The sequence below is a fragment of the Sciurus vulgaris genome, assembly GCF_902686455.1.
Source record: "Sciurus vulgaris genome assembly, chromosome: 1".
Lineage (NCBI taxonomy): Eukaryota > Metazoa > Chordata > Mammalia > Rodentia > Sciuridae > Sciurus > Sciurus vulgaris.
In genome coordinates this window covers 160875499-160893711 of record NC_136461.1, presented here as the reverse complement: position 1 = coordinate 160893711, position 18213 = coordinate 160875499, and the positions used below count along the sequence as shown (strand labels likewise).

Genomic DNA, 18213 nt, shown 5'->3' with positions numbered 1-18213 from the left:
AACAAGATTAATTTTTTAAGATAACAAATACAAGTATGTATGACACCTAGATGCCAGACCCTGTATTAGGAGCTAGGGATACAGAGTCTCTAACAAAGCACATATGGGAATATCAAGACTGGTCAGGATCTAACTTCAAAAGGGCAGACAGACAGACAAACATGAGTTTACATAAAATTAGAATCAGAAAAAAAAAGATTTTTCAAGTACAATGAATATGTAATACGAGAATGATGGGTTAAATCAAGTTATACAAGGATAAAGATGAAATATACCCAAATCCTTCCAAATTAAATGGAATCTAGTAAGCAGACTCAACCCACCTTCCTCTAATATTCCACTAAATAATACCTGCAGTATGAAATAAAATAAAAATTCCTTCATATATAGCTAAAAGTGAAGATAGCCTATTATCAAATCTGTAAGGAATTTCAATTATAAGCCAAAAGGAATTAAAATGAAATAAAAACAACTCCTAGAATAAGTTTTGCTTCATTCTGAAGAAAAAGATGAATCCTCTTTTCCACGGTCATGTCCATGACTCAGTTACAGGGGCTTCTATAAAGGTGTTGCTGATAATGTTGGCTACCCACCTACCTACTTCAAGCAAGAGTGCTGTTTTTCTGAGGTAGTCAGAGAACTGTTAATTTATCCATCCTGGTCTCTCATCCCTGCTAAATACCATCTTTTATCCATTTAAAAGATAGCAGTTCCCAAACACAAAAATGGTGATGGTGGTGGTGGGGAGAGAAGACTGTAGTAGCACAATGCATCACAGTGTGCTTAACTGTAGAGGTTCTCATAATGTACACAACAGGTTTTATAATTTTTCTTACACAACACAGAAGTGGGTAGGAGGGTAGAAACTACCACATAGTATCATAAAACTTTCCCAGTTAAATGCTTAACAGAAACTGGAAATTGGGCTGGGAGCTGTGTACATCAACTTGTTATTCAAATGAGATCTTACACTATACAGACAGAAACTGCAAACAAGAGCAACTTCTAAATCCATTTTGTGGCAAATAACAAGTCTAGAAAACTAGCATTCCTTCAAGGGTAAGAAGACATAAAAATCAAAAGGAAGTTTGTAGAAAAATCTTATAACCATTTGAAGAAAGGTATAACTTTAGAAATAATTACAGAAAACAGAGGGAAAAACAAGTACTATATTTAGAAAACTGGTATTTTCATAGATTACAGTAGAGTAAGACTGACTTGTATTAAACAGTGTACCATGAGATAAAATGGGAGCTAGAATGAAGGCAGAGAAAGAAAAAAAATAAAAATGGAATAAAAAAACATGGGCTATCAGGTACCACAGCCAATTTCAAAAGACAAACTTGACAACAGTTTAATGAGGACCCAGGAAACCTAAACAAAAATTTGTGAACACTGTCCTTTGTACAATCTGGAACTTCACAGAAAAATTTTGCCAATACCTGCTTGTTTTTTACTTATAATACATATCTATATATTTATCTGACACTTCCCAGCCAGTTTAAGGGCTCAAATAAATATACCTGGAATTCCTAAATTATGTAACAAGTTAACAAAACATTAACTCTTCAAATCAAAAGAAAACATCTGTTTTTTAATCATACTGTAGTTAATTTAAATTAAGATATTCTAGCTCCAACTTTAATATTCTTTATGCTACAAGGTGTCCTTTAGGTTTACATATTTTGGCCTTACCTGTCTGTGGTAAGTAGAGCCAGGCTATGAACATCTTTTTTTTCATTTGCTTGTTTATGTAGTTCATCAATATACTCCATTAGCTTCTTTTCAGCTTGTTCAGCTTTCCATCTCATCTCTCTCTCTTGGTCTAGTTGTTCAACAAGAGACTGAAAAGAAACAACAGCTAGGTGAACTTAGAAATGTAACCTAACTTTTTACCGTCTCAATTTTTCATCTTACTTCACTTCAAAGAGCTACTAAACAATTAATAGAAGGATGATAAACAGTGCAGAACTGTGTCTGGCACATAGTAATCATTCAAAAAAATGTTAGCTGCTATTATTACTATCATAACATAATGATATGTTTTCCTCAATATTAAAGTCTCCAGTGTTGAGAATAAGGGGAGAAAAGCAGTAACAACAAAGGTATAAATGTAAATCTACTAAGTACAACCAGAAGAACAACTAACTAGTACTTCAACAAGTACAACTGGCAAGTTAATAAAAAATATAAAGTAAAAAATGAACATGTACTAAAAATTCTCAACATGAATGCTGTTCAAGCAAACAGAGTAATTTAGAAAATTTTTGATACCTATTAACCTGTGCCCAAAATTTGGTTTCAGATTAGTTCATGAAAACCTGGAACTCATATACAACATTTTGTGTGTAAAGGTTGCTTTTTGAGAAGAGTTTCAGATTTCCTTATTGAAAAGGGTCTGACATTCAAAAAAGCTAGGAACCACTACTTTAATAAGAAGTGGAAAAGGTTTCTCCCTCTATAAGTATGTAACAAATGATTTCACTTACATCTGATCTTAAATAAATGTGTAATTTCTATTCCTTTAAAATTATAAAAACAGTCATGTTACACAATGCCTGGAAATCAGGAAGGAAAAATTCTCATTACTATTTACAATATTTTTGCTCATAGAAACATACGTAGTTTTCTGAGACATTGTACTTAAAACTAAGATTATTCAAATGAATAATGAATAATGAATGTGAATAATCTTAAACTCCTAAATTTTACCCGGTATGTGTTGTCTTCTGCGATGTTATTTTCTACTTTAATGATTTCATTCTTCTGTTCTTCTAATTCTTGTAAAAAATTACAGTTTGCTAAAGATGATCTTACATATAAATCTTTAAAGTAAGGTTGTTTGATTTTACGATTACAACTGCAAAAAATAAAATTCAGAAAATAATTCCAAGAAAAGTACAGTTTATACTATTCTCTAATATTAATATTTTAGTAAGATTTGCAAACACCTTTTAAAAAAGGATATTAAATAATAGTAACTTACACTACTTCATAAATTTTATGGGTGTGCTTTGTTGATGGAGAGCCTCAAAATTATAAGAAAGACAATTAAGTGCTCAACATATTCAGGTTGGGTAGAATTCTTGAATATATCAAAATAATTTAAAAAGTATAATCAGCACTTAGGATTAAGGTAAGATGACACCCAAGAACTGGGAAAATGACAGATAAAATTACCTTTGAAAACTGAAAATCTAAAATGGACATGTAACAGAGCATGTAATAGATTCCATCATTAGCAAGAGACTGAAGAAATTGCAATGTACATCCCGAATATAACTGAACTAAGTAACTGAGTATACATGGAAACAGTTGGACAGCTATGAAAGAATTAAAACAACAAAAGAATTCATTTTTTAAAAAGAAAAAGTAAAGAGGTAAAAAGTTGATTGTATCTATCCCAGTGTAGTTATTTCTGAACAACTATCATGGTGATTCCAATTGTGAAAGTACAAACATTAGATTCCCTTATCCTAATGGCATTCAACATAACCATCATACCTACCTTTGATCCTCAACTCAGTAGGTACCATCTAACTAGGACCTGACTCCCCATCTATACTTGCTGACAAGAGACAAAAAAGGCTAGACATCTAAGACTCAAGTTTTATTGGTTTTATTTCCTACTGCAAATGAATGCAGTGGAATTTTGGTTTTATATATTGATTTTTTAACTTTGGCAATGACAGAGAAAGTAATCCTTTATACAAGTATATAAATGTCCATTGGTTTCTACAGGCAATGTGCTTCAAGACCCTCCTCAGATACCAAAACCTATAGATGCTCAAGGCCCTTACACAGAATGGTGTGATAATAGATAACATAAAATATCTGATATGTGTAAATGCTGTGTAATGATTTGTTTAAGAAAAAACAGTCTATACATGTTCAGTATAGAACCACTATAGGCTTTATTAGTAACACATGCCATTAACAATGTAACTTTTTTTAGAAAATATTTTTGAATAATGTTGGTTGAATTCACGGATGAAGAATCTGCAGAACCAGAGAGAGGTGACTATACTGACCTAGTTAGAGCCCACAGGACTGAAAAGTTACACCTCTGATGTTAAATGTGATAAATAAATATCACAATAAGATAGTTTTAAGGAAGGAGACAGCCACACTAACTTCTGGGTGCCTCACTTGGAATTCTAAAACTAAATTAAGTACCTTACAAAAATGTTGTTGTTTCTATTGTGATGCTTAATAGTTTGAATACTTCTGGCATAATATGGGATTTTTGATCTTCGAGGAATTTTTCTACTGCATTCTTTTTTGTTTCCATAGTCGCTTTCAGAAGTTATATCTGTGTCTCTTTTTGGTCTCAGGTCTTTTTCAGGAACATTATCTATTAAAGTAGTAGAAGTCTAGAAAGGAAAAAAAAGTATATTAAAAGTTCAATTCAGTATAAAAATTAAAATTTAAAATTTTGCTAAGGATTAAGGCTTTCTAAAAGACTGAGGGCTAACAAACTAGATATGTTGGAAATTAATGACAGGGAATTCGGTTTCTAGTACAGATAAGTTTCTATCAAGTTAACTCTTCGGCAAATAACAATGAAAACTTTCAGGAAATATAAATAAAAAAACAAAAACAAATCAAAGTCATCCAATGAAACACCTTTTCAACAAATGGTGCTGGTATAACTGAATATCCATAGAAATATGTACACCATATACATAGGCCTAAACACAAAAGATAAAACAATAGAACTTTTAGAGAATAACACAGAGGAATATCTTTGTTACTTAGAGATACATAAAAAAATCTTGAAGTCACAAAAACAATAAACATAAAATAAAAATGAGATTAATTATCAAAACTAAAACCTGTTGCAACTGTGAAAGTATCAAAAGGCCATTAAGGGGCTGGGGATATAGCTCAGTCAGTATTGTGCTTGCCTTGCATGCACAAGGCCTTGGGTTCGATCCCCAGCACCACAAAAAAAATTAAATAAATAAAAAAATTTTTTAAAAAAAGGCCATTAAGGAAATTAAGGTGTAAGCCACAGACTGGGAAAAAATGTTCACACAAGGTACATTTAACAAAATACTTTTATCCAGGATAAATAATGAATTCTTACAACATGGTAATACATAAATAATCCAAGAAAAACATGAACAAAAATTTTGAAGATACCTCAAAAAGAAAATATATAAGCACATGGACATAATAAACACATGAGAAGTGTTATTAATCATTAATGAAATGCAAATTAAAATAAAAATGAATACTAGGATATACTCAATAGAATGGCTAAAATAAAATCAATGCTAACATCAAATATTGGTGAAGATGTCGAAAAACTAGAAGTCAGTCACATATCGTTGATGGGAGTAACGCAGAGTTTTCCATTTTGGAGAAAGTTTTGGTTTCAGATAAAAACAAACATACACTTATCCTATAATTCAGAAATTTCATTACTAGCTTTTTACTGAAGAGAAATGAAGACACGTTCACAAAAAGACTGTACAGTCATGTTCGCTGCAGTTTATTCCCAAATTTGGAATAATCCAATGGCACATCAATAGGATAATGAAAAAAAAAAAAGGGAGACATAAAATCGAACACTACATAGAAATAAACCAATTCTACATAGAAATAAACTGTAGTCATAAAATGGAAGAACACATGGAACTACAACTATTAATATATGTAACATGGATTAATTTCAAAAAGGCTATGTTGCCTTACATGAAAAGTACGTATTATGATTCCATTTTTATTAGATTCTAGAACAAATATTAAATAATCTATGATAGGAAAGAAATCAGAAAAATGATTTCCTCTGAAGAAGCAGGGAAGGATTGCTTGCAGGAAGAAGTAGGAGGGAATACTCTAGGATGATGGTAATATTTATCTTCAAAAAGTTTGGGTAAGGTATATGTATTGCCAATTCAGGTATATACCTCTATTTTGTATCAAATGCAAACATTTACGCTGGGCGTGGTGCCTCACACCTATAATCCCAGGCAGAAAGATTACAAGTTTGAAGGCAGCTTGGGAATTTAGTAAGACCCTATCTCAAAATAAAAATGGCTTGGGATGTAGCTCAGTGATACATGTTTAAGAAACAAGTGTCCTTATCAAAATTCAGCACAGTAACTTTACAGTGACATTACTTTTGAAACAAAACCATTTGAGTTTAAATTGTATATTTCCTTTTTACACCAAGAAATTCAGAAATTATTTTCTTAAACATTTTAAATATGCATAGCAGTGAATCACCTTTTCTTCTCAGATAGTTAAGACTTCTATTCTATTCTTGGTTAATGAAGTAGGAAGAATTATTGCCATAACTAAATAAGTAGCATGACACAGTGGAAAGAAAACATCTGGTTATGGGATTTCTGTTTGAAGCTCAACTGTGTTATTAATAAAGTACTCTTGGATAAAATAATTTAAACTTGTTCTGTTTCTATATAATAAAGACAATAACATTGATCTCTATCTTCTCAAATGAAATGAGAATATCCTAAGACATGCTAACAAGTTTACTACAAATGTATTACTAAACTTAAATCTAAGTTGTGATACTGACAGAAAAGTCAGCTATGAGTAAGTCGGAAGATGAAACCTGAGGAAATGAAGGGTTCTTAGAAGTTCATATATACATTATCAACATCAATGAGTAGGCCAGCATTCTTGTCCCAGTTCTACTACTATCTATTTATGCAATTCAAATTGAAATCTCATACCCTTATTAGTTCTCACATATCTAAGGCTGACCTCAAGTTTATTGTTTTAGGTATGATAGGAATTCAGGATTATTCAAAATCTCCAGAACCATAGGCAATCTACAAGCATTTTCTATTCCTTCCCCTTATTTATTTTGAGAAAAACAATTGAATATTAAAATCGTTACATCTGGGTGTGGTAGTACAGAGCTGTAATCCCAGTAACTTGGGAGGCTGAGAGGCAGGAGGATTCCAGGTTTGAGACTGGCCTCAGCAACTGAGTGAGACCCTCAGCAATTTAGCAAGGCCCTGTCTCAAAACAAAAAATAAAGAGGACTGGGGATGTAGCTTAGTGGTAAAACACATCTGGATTCAATTCCCAGTACCCCCACACAAATGAACAAAAAAACCTACTTACAAATTTCGAGGTCAAACTGATGTTTAACTGATAGTCTTTTTAACTTATACTACTCTCTCTCCATCCTACACCCAGATGATAGGCAAGCAAAGTTAAAAATCTGTTTCATTCAGGTGGTGTAGTTCCCAAGGGGTGTGGGGGATCACTGTTGATCAGTGTAAGAATGCCGCAGCGTGGGCTAGAGACACAATAGCAATAAATTCTATGAACTGTAATTAACGTGTTTAGTTCACAGATTTTTACAAACTAGAGAATCAGTAGCAAGGGTAAAAAAATGATCACTGGTCCAAGAAAGTAGAAATTAATTAAGTGATTGCTGGAAATTGAAATGAAACAGAACTATATACATTAATTTGTCAGTCAGCTGTAAATTTTAGAGATGGTCTTGACAAGTAAGAGCTGAAAAGATGTATGGGGCCAAGAGTAAACTCAAGTGTTCTTTGTGATAATGAACACTGAATGCAAAGTTTTCACCTTGCTTAAGGTTGAAACAAAAAGTGAAGAGACAGAAACAAGGTGAGGCACTGAAGAACAAGACAAAGGAATTATGTAAAGAAGATGTAAAAAAAAAAAGCAACAAGGAAAATGTATGCGTTATTTTCTACCACTATTGCTACACAGAATCCTATTTCCATGCAGGAAAACAAAAATACACATATTGTGGAGAATACCATCCTAAGTAACATAAGCCAATCCCAAAAAACCAAAGGCCAAATGTTTTCTCTGATAAATGGATGCTGATATATAATGGGGGTGGTGGTGGTGGTAAGGGAAGAATGACTGTTGGATTGTGGGGAGGGGAGAAGGTGTGTGGGGAGGGGGGAAAGATGGTGGAATGAGACAAACGTCATTACCCTATGTACATGTATCTACATCGTGTACAACCAGAGAAATGAAAAGTTGTATTCCATTCATGTACAATGAATCAAAATGCATTCTGCTATCATGTATAACTAAATAGAACAAACAATAAAAAATACACATATTGATATATTTATTATGGAGTGTTTCTGGTTGGTCAGCTTACACATTTTTATTTTGCATTTTCTTAACTATTTTTTTCTTTAATAAACTCATATTGGGTTTTCCAAAAATAGGAAAAATAGTTACTTCAGTGAGAAGCTGTAAAAGTTGATCATCTAATTTCTGAAGTTTTCTCTCATTCTGAAATTCCTTTTCATGACTAATTTTCTCTGGCTCAGAAGATGGACACACAGATAAAAATGATGTCAAAACAGCATCTGCTGGTGTATTTGCAAACTGCTCCAAGGGAGGTAACTCACTGATGGGTGATGGTACCACTGGCATATTTTCAAGGATCTATGACACAGGGACAAACAAATATCCTTTTAAATTTACATTCATTTATTAAAGTGTAAAGGTGTCTTTTATATTAGGGAAAAAAAACCCCAATACTATACCTCATCTTCACTTATATTTGGGGGAGATTCAGAAGAAACTAAATTATCCAAAAGACCTTCTAAGCACTGTAGGCGTGATGAATTTACTTCTGCCACATTTACTGGTTCACCAAATATGTTCTTGCAGTCTAGAATTCTAAGCTGTGGCAGAGTTTGGAGAATAATTGCTCTGTACCCTTTCAAAGTGAAAATTTAAACATTAAAAAAAGGCTAACGTTTTCTAAAATAAATTAAGTTACTATATGTATCACCCGAATGATAAAATTAGTTCAAAGAAACAACTAATAAATTTGTCATATATGCAATTTATTCAACATTTCCAGCATGTAATTAAATATAAAAGAAACAAAATGCTCCTTTCACCCCTCCTAAATAATTTTCCCAATGAAGATAAGAAACATAATCATCACCTATGAAAATTACTTTAAAGCTGTGAATGCATGAAACCAGCAGCAATTTATTCTGGGAAGGACATGTCTTTTTTATTTTTAATAGAAATAGCATAAACTTAACATAAACATGTTATAAGGATGATGTGGATAATGATCAAAACACCAGAATTTCCCTAGTGAAGCCTCAAGCCTAGTGTAATTTCTGTTTTTAAAATTACATATAACTAATATTAAGATATGTAATCTATCAAGTATCCAAGAATAATATATTTATTTTATTGCCCCTAAGAATAATTAAATATGAGAAAGTTACAAATCAACATTAATAGGAGCACTTCAACTTTGCTCAGTTGTAATTTTAAAACTAAGTATTTGTCAGAAAGACCAATGAATTCTTTGGATAAACTGAATTAAAAAACATTTTCAGGGCTGGGGAGATAGCTCAGTCGGTAGAGTGCTTGCCTTGTAAGCATAAGGCCCTGGGTTTGATCCCCAGCACTGCCAAAAAAAAAAAAAAAAAAACCTTTTCGATAAAATAATCAAAACAAGTTGTCATGTTACAAAAAGCTTTCCTATGGCTGCATATGAATCACAGAATGGAGCCTCTATAGCCAACTTATATCCAAGCAGAGTTTCAGAAGGTACACTTAAAATTCTACTCACTTTTCTTATTTGGTTAAGCAATATGAGATAACTGAAGCTAGAAATGGCACTCTGGTCTCTCTTATCTTTGCCAATTTGACTGATTCTAAATTAGAGTGACTGGCATTTCAGCAGCATTTTTTCATATAAGTTTAAGTTTATTTTTAAAAAACAATCATCCACTTATTAAAATGTGACAAATTCATATGATATATAATTCAAAAAGTACATAGTAAAGTTTTTCCAGTATTTCTTGATCTCTAGCTATTCATTTCCTTTCCCTGGAGTTGTCCAATATCATCATTTTTTTGTGTATTTTTCTAGATGTTTTACTGTATATATTATATACAAACATACACATACACACATATGAATGTGTCAGTCTTTACATACATGCAGTAGCCTGTTATGTAAATGAAGAAGCTTTGACTATTATTTGTTAAAAAAAAAAGTATTAAATTAATTGTTTATACCTGGTGCACGACAGACAGGATTCCCCTCTCCATCCTTCTCCAAAGAAAGATTTGTCAAGAAGTGCAAACCTACCATACACTGAAGTAAGTGATGGATACTATCTATACAATTACTATGTAGATCAATATATCTAAGTTTATACTTAAGTCCATGAAGAGGCATCAGCCCTGCAATAAGAAAAAAATTCTTTTAGGCAAAGGAATAGCATTCATGAGATCTTGCTATAAAGATATACCCGGTAACAGGAAAAATCAATTGTTGTTTTGAAGAAACACAACGTTAGCAACTCACAGAGTCCTCAGTCCCTGGAATTTCTGGGTGCTGGGTTTAATACACTGAAAAACAATCTCCTTAGGTCATTGTACGCACTTATATGAAAATAAGCACAAAGCTATGGCTTTAGGATCTCCCAAGGTACCATTTTTGATTACCAGACATAACACTGCACTACACTTTCTTTTTCTTGGTTTCAGTATAAAATAAATACAAATGACATTTATTTTAGCTCCCTGATAATATTTCTTGCCCCAGCTTCTTGGAATATTTTTATAGCAGATGTTATTGGTACTCATCCACCCAGACTTCAGCTGCAGCTAATATACACAGTACTGTGTATATTGTCAGTGTGCCCTTGTAAGTACCCTCTTTTCCTACCTCAAAAGGGAAGGAGCTTGCTCATCAGCAAAGGCAAACCCTGGAAGTGTGAGGGAGTTAACAGTTCTAGGGGTTCACCTCTATCAAAGGACTAGTGAATAAATGCCCCATTTTCTCCACACCTTGCTCCTCAGAGAGAGCAATTTTACAACTTAGTTTAGTCCTCTTCACATTTCAACTTCACTCACCCTTTTCTTCAGTTTCTTCAACCTGACTGAATATTCTTTTCTCCTCAATGACCTCTGGCTAACTTCTATTCATCTTTCTGAATACATTCTCAGAAGTCTTTGACCATCTCTATGAGATCTAATTTTCCTGTCACTCACAGTCCTTGGCATTTCTCCTTAATTAGCATCACATTTACAAGTTCTTGTTTAATGTTACTAGTTCTTCTTTTTGTTTTACCTTGATGGTTCACTTATGCTTAATATTAGAGTGCACCAGGAGTTACTCCTCTTATCTACACTCTCTTTGGAAATCTTCTAGTTTCATGGCTACAGTTCTTCCAACTGCCAAATCTACAACTCCAACCATGATCCCCAATCCCACCCCCAAATGCATATTATATGCACACACATACCTATGTTCAACATATGTATACATATGTTCTCTATTTTAAGATAGGATCCATTTTCTCATTACTTATCTCGAAATGTGATCTTTTCCTAATCTTTCTCATATCAACAAAGAGTACCACCATTCACACCCGTTAATCTAGGGAAGACTTATCTTCGAGTCCATTTTCCTTTATTTCCTCTCTATCTACCAAAAAAATGTACTTTCCACTCAGCAGTCAGTGGTCTTTTAGAAACATAAATTATGTCACTCCCTTATGTAAATCATGTCATTCTCTATGTAATCTCCAACAACTCCTATTGTGCCTAGAATAAAATGTAAATTTCTCACCCTGCTTCTACTATACTGAGCTGGCATCTGCCTACTTCCAATCCCTTTTCCTGGCACATTAACCCTTCATTAGCTTTTGTACATGGCAAGTTTGATCTTGCCTTATTGTCTTTGTAGGGTATACAAGTTATTTACTGAAGTGTTTTTGAACATCAAAACTTTAGCATTCTAAGAATGATCTATAAGAACATCCAGGGTTGCTCCTTTTATTTTCTTCACAGTTCTCAACTCTGTTTGATATTAAGTTACTAAAATTTGCCCTTTTTTTGGTATATAATTTGGTGTGTTTAAGCAAATTTACACAGTTGTACTACTACCACTATAATCACAAATAGAAAGTTTCCATCACTTTGAATGGTTCCCTTCTGTTCCTATGTAATCAATCTTCTCTCCCCATTTCCAGGCCCTAGCAACCAATAATCTGATTTTTAAAAGCCTCTACAGCTCTGCCTTTATCATAAAGCCAAATGAACAGAATCATTTGATACACCCTTTTATGACTGGCTTCTTTCACTTAGCATAATTCTTCTTAGATTTATATGTGTCGTTGCATGTGTTATTGTTCATTCCTTTTTTAGTTCCAAGTAGTATTCCACTACACAGATGTTTCAAACATTTTTTCATCCATTAGCTTTCCGTTGCTGTGACAGAATACCTGAGACAATCTATTTATAACAAGGAAAGATTGATCTTGGCTCATGGTTTCAGACCATAGTTATTTGATCATACTGCTTTGGGCCTGTGGTAGCACAGTATATCATGGTAGGAATGCAAGGTAAAGAAGATCTGTTCTCCTCATGGCAGCTAGAAGGTACAGAGAGGGAGGAGCTGAGGTGCCAACCTCCCCTTCAAGGAAGTGCCTCCCATGACCAAGTAGGCCATATTGCCTAAAGATTCCACTGCCTCCTCCCAATATTGCCACAGGCTGGCAGCCAAAGTTTAACACATGAACTTTGGAGGACATTTAACATCTAAATCATAGCTGGGCATGATGGTGAACACCTGTAATCCCAGTGGCTTGGGAAGCTGAGGCACGAGGATTGAGAGTTCAAAGCCAACCTCAGCAAAAGCAAGGTGCTAAGCAACTCAGTGAGAGTCTATCTCTAAATAAAATACAAAATAGGGCTGGGGATGTGGCTCAGTGGTTGAGTGCCCCTGAGTTCATTCCCTGGTATTCCCCCACAACCCTCCAAAAAGATCTAAACACCGTAATACCAGCTGGATATATATGTTAATTCTAATTTTTAGAGATTAATAAGTCATATAAACACGAGCATATGAAAAGCTATATAATCATATAAACATTCACATATGAGTCTTTGTGTGGGTACATCTTAATTTATCTGGGTAAATACTGAGGAAGAGCACTGAATAACCTGTACTTTTACCATTATAATAAACTGCCAAATTCTATTCCAATGTGGTGGTGCTTTTTAAATTGCACTAGCAATGTAGTCAAGTTTTAGTTGCTCTACAATCTCATCAATGCTTTGATAATTTAAAAAATTTTGGCCATTCTAGATGTGAAGTGGTAGCTCATTATGGTTTTAATTTGCATTTCCTTAATCTCCAAGGATGGTAAACATATTTTTTTTCACATGCTTATTTGCCCTCTGTGCATCTTCTTGGCTAGGTGTCTGTTTAAATCTTTTGCTTACTTAGGGGAGGAGGGACTTGATAAACTTCATGTTTCTTCTCACTATAATTTAAACCCTGTTATATAGCAAGGACCTTATCTGTTTTTTGTTGTTGTTTTTTCAGCACTATAGGACAGTACTTGATAAAGCTATTTGTAACAAATATCTGCCCAGTGAGTGAATGAACCCTTTTATCTAATAATCATTTGTCAGATAAAGGAAACTGTATCCAAAAAGTAAAATAGCACACAGCAGTGACAGAGTTAGACTTAAACTCAAAATTCTAATGCTTTCTTGTCTTCAGTGAAAAAAAAGATTTCAAAAATTAAACTATAGTTGCTACTTCAGCTTAAGGGTACTGATGAGGTCTTTTTGTATACTAGGCACCAGGCACAAGGTAGTCTTTTTTTTAATGAGGAAGAAAAATAGTCAACAAATGAATAATACTCTTTCAAATACTGATAAAGGTTATGAAGATAATTAGTGAAATCTTGTTAGTTTTAAGAGATAATTCTAGTAATACTCTTGAAACTTTGATTAGTTATCACTTTAATCATAATTAAAAAGTAGTCAACAATTTTTGTATCTTCTTAAGACTTAACTAAACACAGAGAAAAAAATAATTTTATTTGATCTTCAATTTGCAATAATTTTTGGAATGCTACATACCTGCACTGTTCATATCTGCCTAGTGGTAGCCATTAGTTATATGTAGCTTTTTCTTTTTCTTTTGGTACTTGGGATTGAACCCAGGGGTGCTTTACCACTAAGTTATGTAGCCAGCCCTTTGTATTTTTTATTTTGAGACAGGGTCTCACCAACTTGCCTAGGCTGGCCTCCAACTTGCTTCAACCTCCCAAATTCCTGGGATTACAGGGTGCACCACCATGCCTAGTTACATATAGATTTTTATATTTAAATTAAAATGAAATAAAATTATAATTTTAGTTCCCATGTTGCACATTCAAAGTTTAAGTGCTTACATTTAGTTATTGGTTGCCATACCACACAGCAGAGACATGGAACATTTTCATCACTGTAGAAAGTTTCATTGGAATTATTCCTCTCTAAAACAGTATACTGTTTAATTACCTAACATTAAAATATCATTCCTACTGGGCATGGTGGTGCACGCCTGTAATCCCAGTAGTTCAGGGAGCTGAGGCAGGAGGAACACAAGTTCAAAGAAAGCCTCAGCAACTTAGCAAGGCCCTGAGCAACTCAGTGAGACCCTGTTTCTAAATTAAAAAAAAAAAAAAAAAAAAAAAAGGCTGGGAATATGGCTCACTGGTAAAGCACCCCTGGGTTCAATCCCTGGTACAAAAATCAAAACATCATTCCTCTAAAGTAGCTTCTTCTCATCCAAGTTCTTTTTCCCCTTGCTCCTAATCATTTCAGTCTTTATTTCTATTTTTTACTCAACTATAGTTTGGGGAGCAACAACAAAAAAGAATTAAAATTTCAGCATACTCTATAGATGAGCTCTATGGTCAAAATGTGGATTATAACTTGGAATTTTCCAACATGATGAGCTAACTCTTCATACATTGCAAACATATACCATTATCAAAAATACATGCATATCTACTTACCAGTAAGATCATTTATGTGGTTATAAGACAAATTCAGTTTAGTCAGATTAATTAGTGCTTCAAGTCCTAAAAATAAAATAAAGCACAACAAAATAAAATAAAGCTTTTAAAGGATTTAAAAAATTAGAGAAATGTAGCACTACAGTACTATTAGACTGTTCTGAAGCAAATTTGATGTGGTAACAGTGAAATCAATTTTATAAAAATATTTAGTTTTAAAAAACAAACTTTTCTATAAGAAAACTTCTGTATAATGAGTTTTAGGGTTAGTTTTCAGAAGTGTATGGTAAGGGGCTGGGGTTGTGATTCAGTGGTAGAGTGTTTGCCTACCTAGCATGTATGAGGCAATGGGTTCGATCCAGCACCACATAAAACTAAATAAACCAAATAAAGAAAAAAAGTTTATGATAATATTTATTCCATTCTATTTGGGGAAAAATAAGACAAATCACCTTCTTTATGCTAAATATTACATGAAAATCACTTACAAACCTTCTATTCTTGTGAGCAAATTGCAGGACAAATTCAGAGTACATAGTTTTGTCAGTGTGTTTAGCCCTTCAATTTGACTTATTTGATTAGATGACAGATCTAAATGTCGTAAATTCCAAATATGATCAATGGCTTTGATCTTGGAGATGTTATTGCAATGAAGATTGATGGTATGAAGGGTTGAATCTAAAGATAACTCTGATATGCTAAAAAAGAAAATATACATTATAAAAAAAGTAAAAATGGATTTTATAAGACCAAATAATTAAACTCATCAAATAGCACCTAGATAATAACTATGTGCTCTGTTCATTACAGAATGATGTCCTTCCCATTTGTGCCTTGAAATGTGTAATCATAAAACACAGTGCTTCCTACAACACAAGCCAGTATTTTAGACCATTTATACAAATATGAAACTGTTCAAGGAAGGTGAGTAATGCTGGGTATTTCTAGCTTTTATGTGCAAAGTCAGGGACAGATAGTAAAGATAATACTGAATAGCAAATAATTGTAAAGGTTCTTAAATTCTAATACATCAGTTCAAATTTGCACATTACCTTGCTGTGTTACCCAAACAAATGGCAACTTTTTAAGCCTCAGATTCTTTATATCATCTAATTCTGACAACTCTAAGTAGTATGTTATCATAAGACTGAAGTTTTTAAAAAGTAAATAACTTGTCCAAGTTCCTGTAGTTATGGTAACAGAGTCCAGGTCCACATCTAATCTTACAAAATAAATTTATAATCTTACTTTCTTCACTGTGTACAATGGCTATTTGATCCAGAACGTAGTCAATACCAAAAACCCCAGAAATTATTGCTATTTCATTCATCCCTGTCTTCTATCTCTAGTTGGAATGTACCTCCCCTAAAGAGAACTCATCTTTTGACTCCTTCAATTACTAGTTATAACTGGAATCTCTCCTGTAGTAGTTCAAGGCATACAAACTACAGTGCTGTTTGGAGAAGTCAGATGTACAGTCATCAGTAGTAGCTTGTGGCAGCTACTATAAATCTGTAGGAAACCTAACTGGCAGCAAGGAAGCATTTGCAAATCTCAAACTAGGAATTTTTAAAGCTATCTGTTTGCAGCATTTGCCAATTGCATAACTTCCATCATTCACTAAGTTCTTATTCAGGGCCATAACTTATGCTATTAACACATGCTTCAAATTATAGTCCTTCTGGAAATCAATACTGTGCATATAATGTGGGAAAGTAGAAAAAGCAGAGGGTGAAACAAAAGAGTTTGAATTTCCGAATTTAATTACTCACCAGCTGCATGAAGTCTGATATAAGAAAAATTAACTTGCGAATTGCAGTGAAGATAAGTGATAATGTGTGTAACCTGAATACATGGGTGACATTCAGGAAATAGCAGCTATTATTAAATAAAAATGTAGACATTTCTTTGAAAATCATCTTCCCGGGTCATCAGGCAAATTTTAGATTAGGACTGAGAACAAGATGCATAATTGTCAGTTAAGACTTGCAGAGAGAAAGGCACTCCACAAAGTTGCATCATGTGCAAAGAGACGCCTACAAAAGAACTGCTGGTAGCTCAGTGTGGCTAGAAAGTAACTTTAGAAATGGTAAGTGGAGACTGAAAAGGTACGCAGGGGCGGTCTGTAATGCAGAACCTGTGTAAGTCGTGTACGAAGTTCGGGCAGCATGAGATGGAAAAGGGAAACTAAATAAGATATGTTCAGTACTTTCGAAAAGTATATGAACATATGTGTTACAGTGTTCTGTACAGAAGAAATTAGAATGGTGGTAAAGAGAAGTGAGGCAAAACCAATGAGGACCAGAGAACTCCTGCTACACGGTTGCCGGAGATGCTAAGTTGCCGCTGGTTTTCAGGGTAAGAGAACCAAGAGAACACGAGAAGACCAACGATTAAAGGGCAGCAAAGCAATAACCCCTAAAGAGGAGCAGCAGAAGGAAGGAGTGGTTAAAGGCTGGAGAAGCAGGTGGTGGGCAGGTTCAAGGCTAAGCAGAGCCGTGGGAACTGCTCAGGACAGAGCAGGCAGGACTCAGACACTCCCGCGCTGCCACGGAGCACGTTCGCTGAGCAGGACGACCGCAAGCCAGCGAGTGTTGGCGAAGCTGGTACAGCGGCGCCGCGCCCTGACCCGCCAAGCCACACACCACCCTCGGTCGCAGCCCTGGGGGTGCGCGGGCCGCTCCCGGCTGCCGAACGCCCTTTACCTCTGCAGGCCTTTGTCCATGAAGCACACATCCCCGCAGCTGCTGTCGCCGTCCTCATTTTCTACTTCTGCCTCTACCGCCGCCTCCATGGTACCGGCGACAGGAAGCGGGGACTTAACTGGCGGCCAGCACTGGGTCCGAGATCCTGGAACACGCCTCCTCGGAGCGCGGTGGTACAGCCCTGGTGTGGGGGGCGGGGCGAGGACGCTCCCTCCAACCGACGCCCGGCACTTTCCCGCCCTGACGGTGCCGCAAAGCTGGAAGCCAGCTCTCCACGCAGGGCTTCGCTCCCTTTTACGGCATCTGTGGAGTGGCTCTTGGGGCTTGCTGTAGAGCGAAACTTTTTCCCCTCCCCGGAATGCTGAAATTGCGGGATTTAGGGCGCCATCCTATTTGTTTCCCTATGATTTTTTTTTTTAATGAATTATAACCACCTGCCTTCAGAAGGTGGTTTCACAGCGTTGGCTTTGCATAACTTTGCATAGTCATACACACGTATAAATTGTCCCCTCACCGGCAATCGCTCCTCCTGTTGATTCACTGAACTTCTGTGCGGTGTCTTGCTGTGCGTTGTTCACTATGCAATGAGGAATTGGTGGAGTCCGTTTTCTTTCCTGGAAGCATTTGTCCACTGAAGAAAACAATTATGCAGCCTAGCATGACAAATTCTAGGAATAGTCCAGGGTCAT

The 18213-nt window shown here is 34.9% G+C and overlaps 1 protein-coding gene across 3 annotated transcripts in view; it reads right to left on the bottom strand.

The window, feature by feature from the left end:
• The window catches only part of LRRCC1 (leucine rich repeat and coiled-coil centrosomal protein 1), a 31706-nt gene extending 13916 nt beyond the window's left edge, over positions 1–17790 (bottom strand). The window contains exons 1-9 of one of the 3 annotated variants that reach the window (XM_079143749.1): positions 17525–17790; positions 15312–15517; positions 14820–14885; positions 10030–10197; positions 8523–8698; positions 8212–8421; positions 4177–4373; positions 2713–2860; positions 1696–1844 (exon numbers count right to left, since the gene is read on the bottom strand). In XM_079143749.1, the coding sequence (XP_078999875.1) occupies positions 1696–1844; positions 2713–2860; positions 4177–4373; positions 8212–8421; positions 8523–8698; positions 10030–10197; positions 14820–14885; positions 15312–15517; positions 17525–17613 (1409 nt within the window). In that variant the 5' untranslated portion in view covers positions 17614–17790. Of the gene's footprint in view, positions 1–1695; positions 1845–2712; positions 2861–4176; positions 4374–8211; positions 8422–8522; positions 8699–10029; positions 10198–14819; positions 14886–15311; positions 15518–17524 lie in introns of those variants that run through there. The other 2 variants (XM_079143750.1, XM_079143751.1) reach the window with 2 other exon arrangements.
• Between the last annotated feature and the right edge of the window lie 423 nt (positions 17791–18213).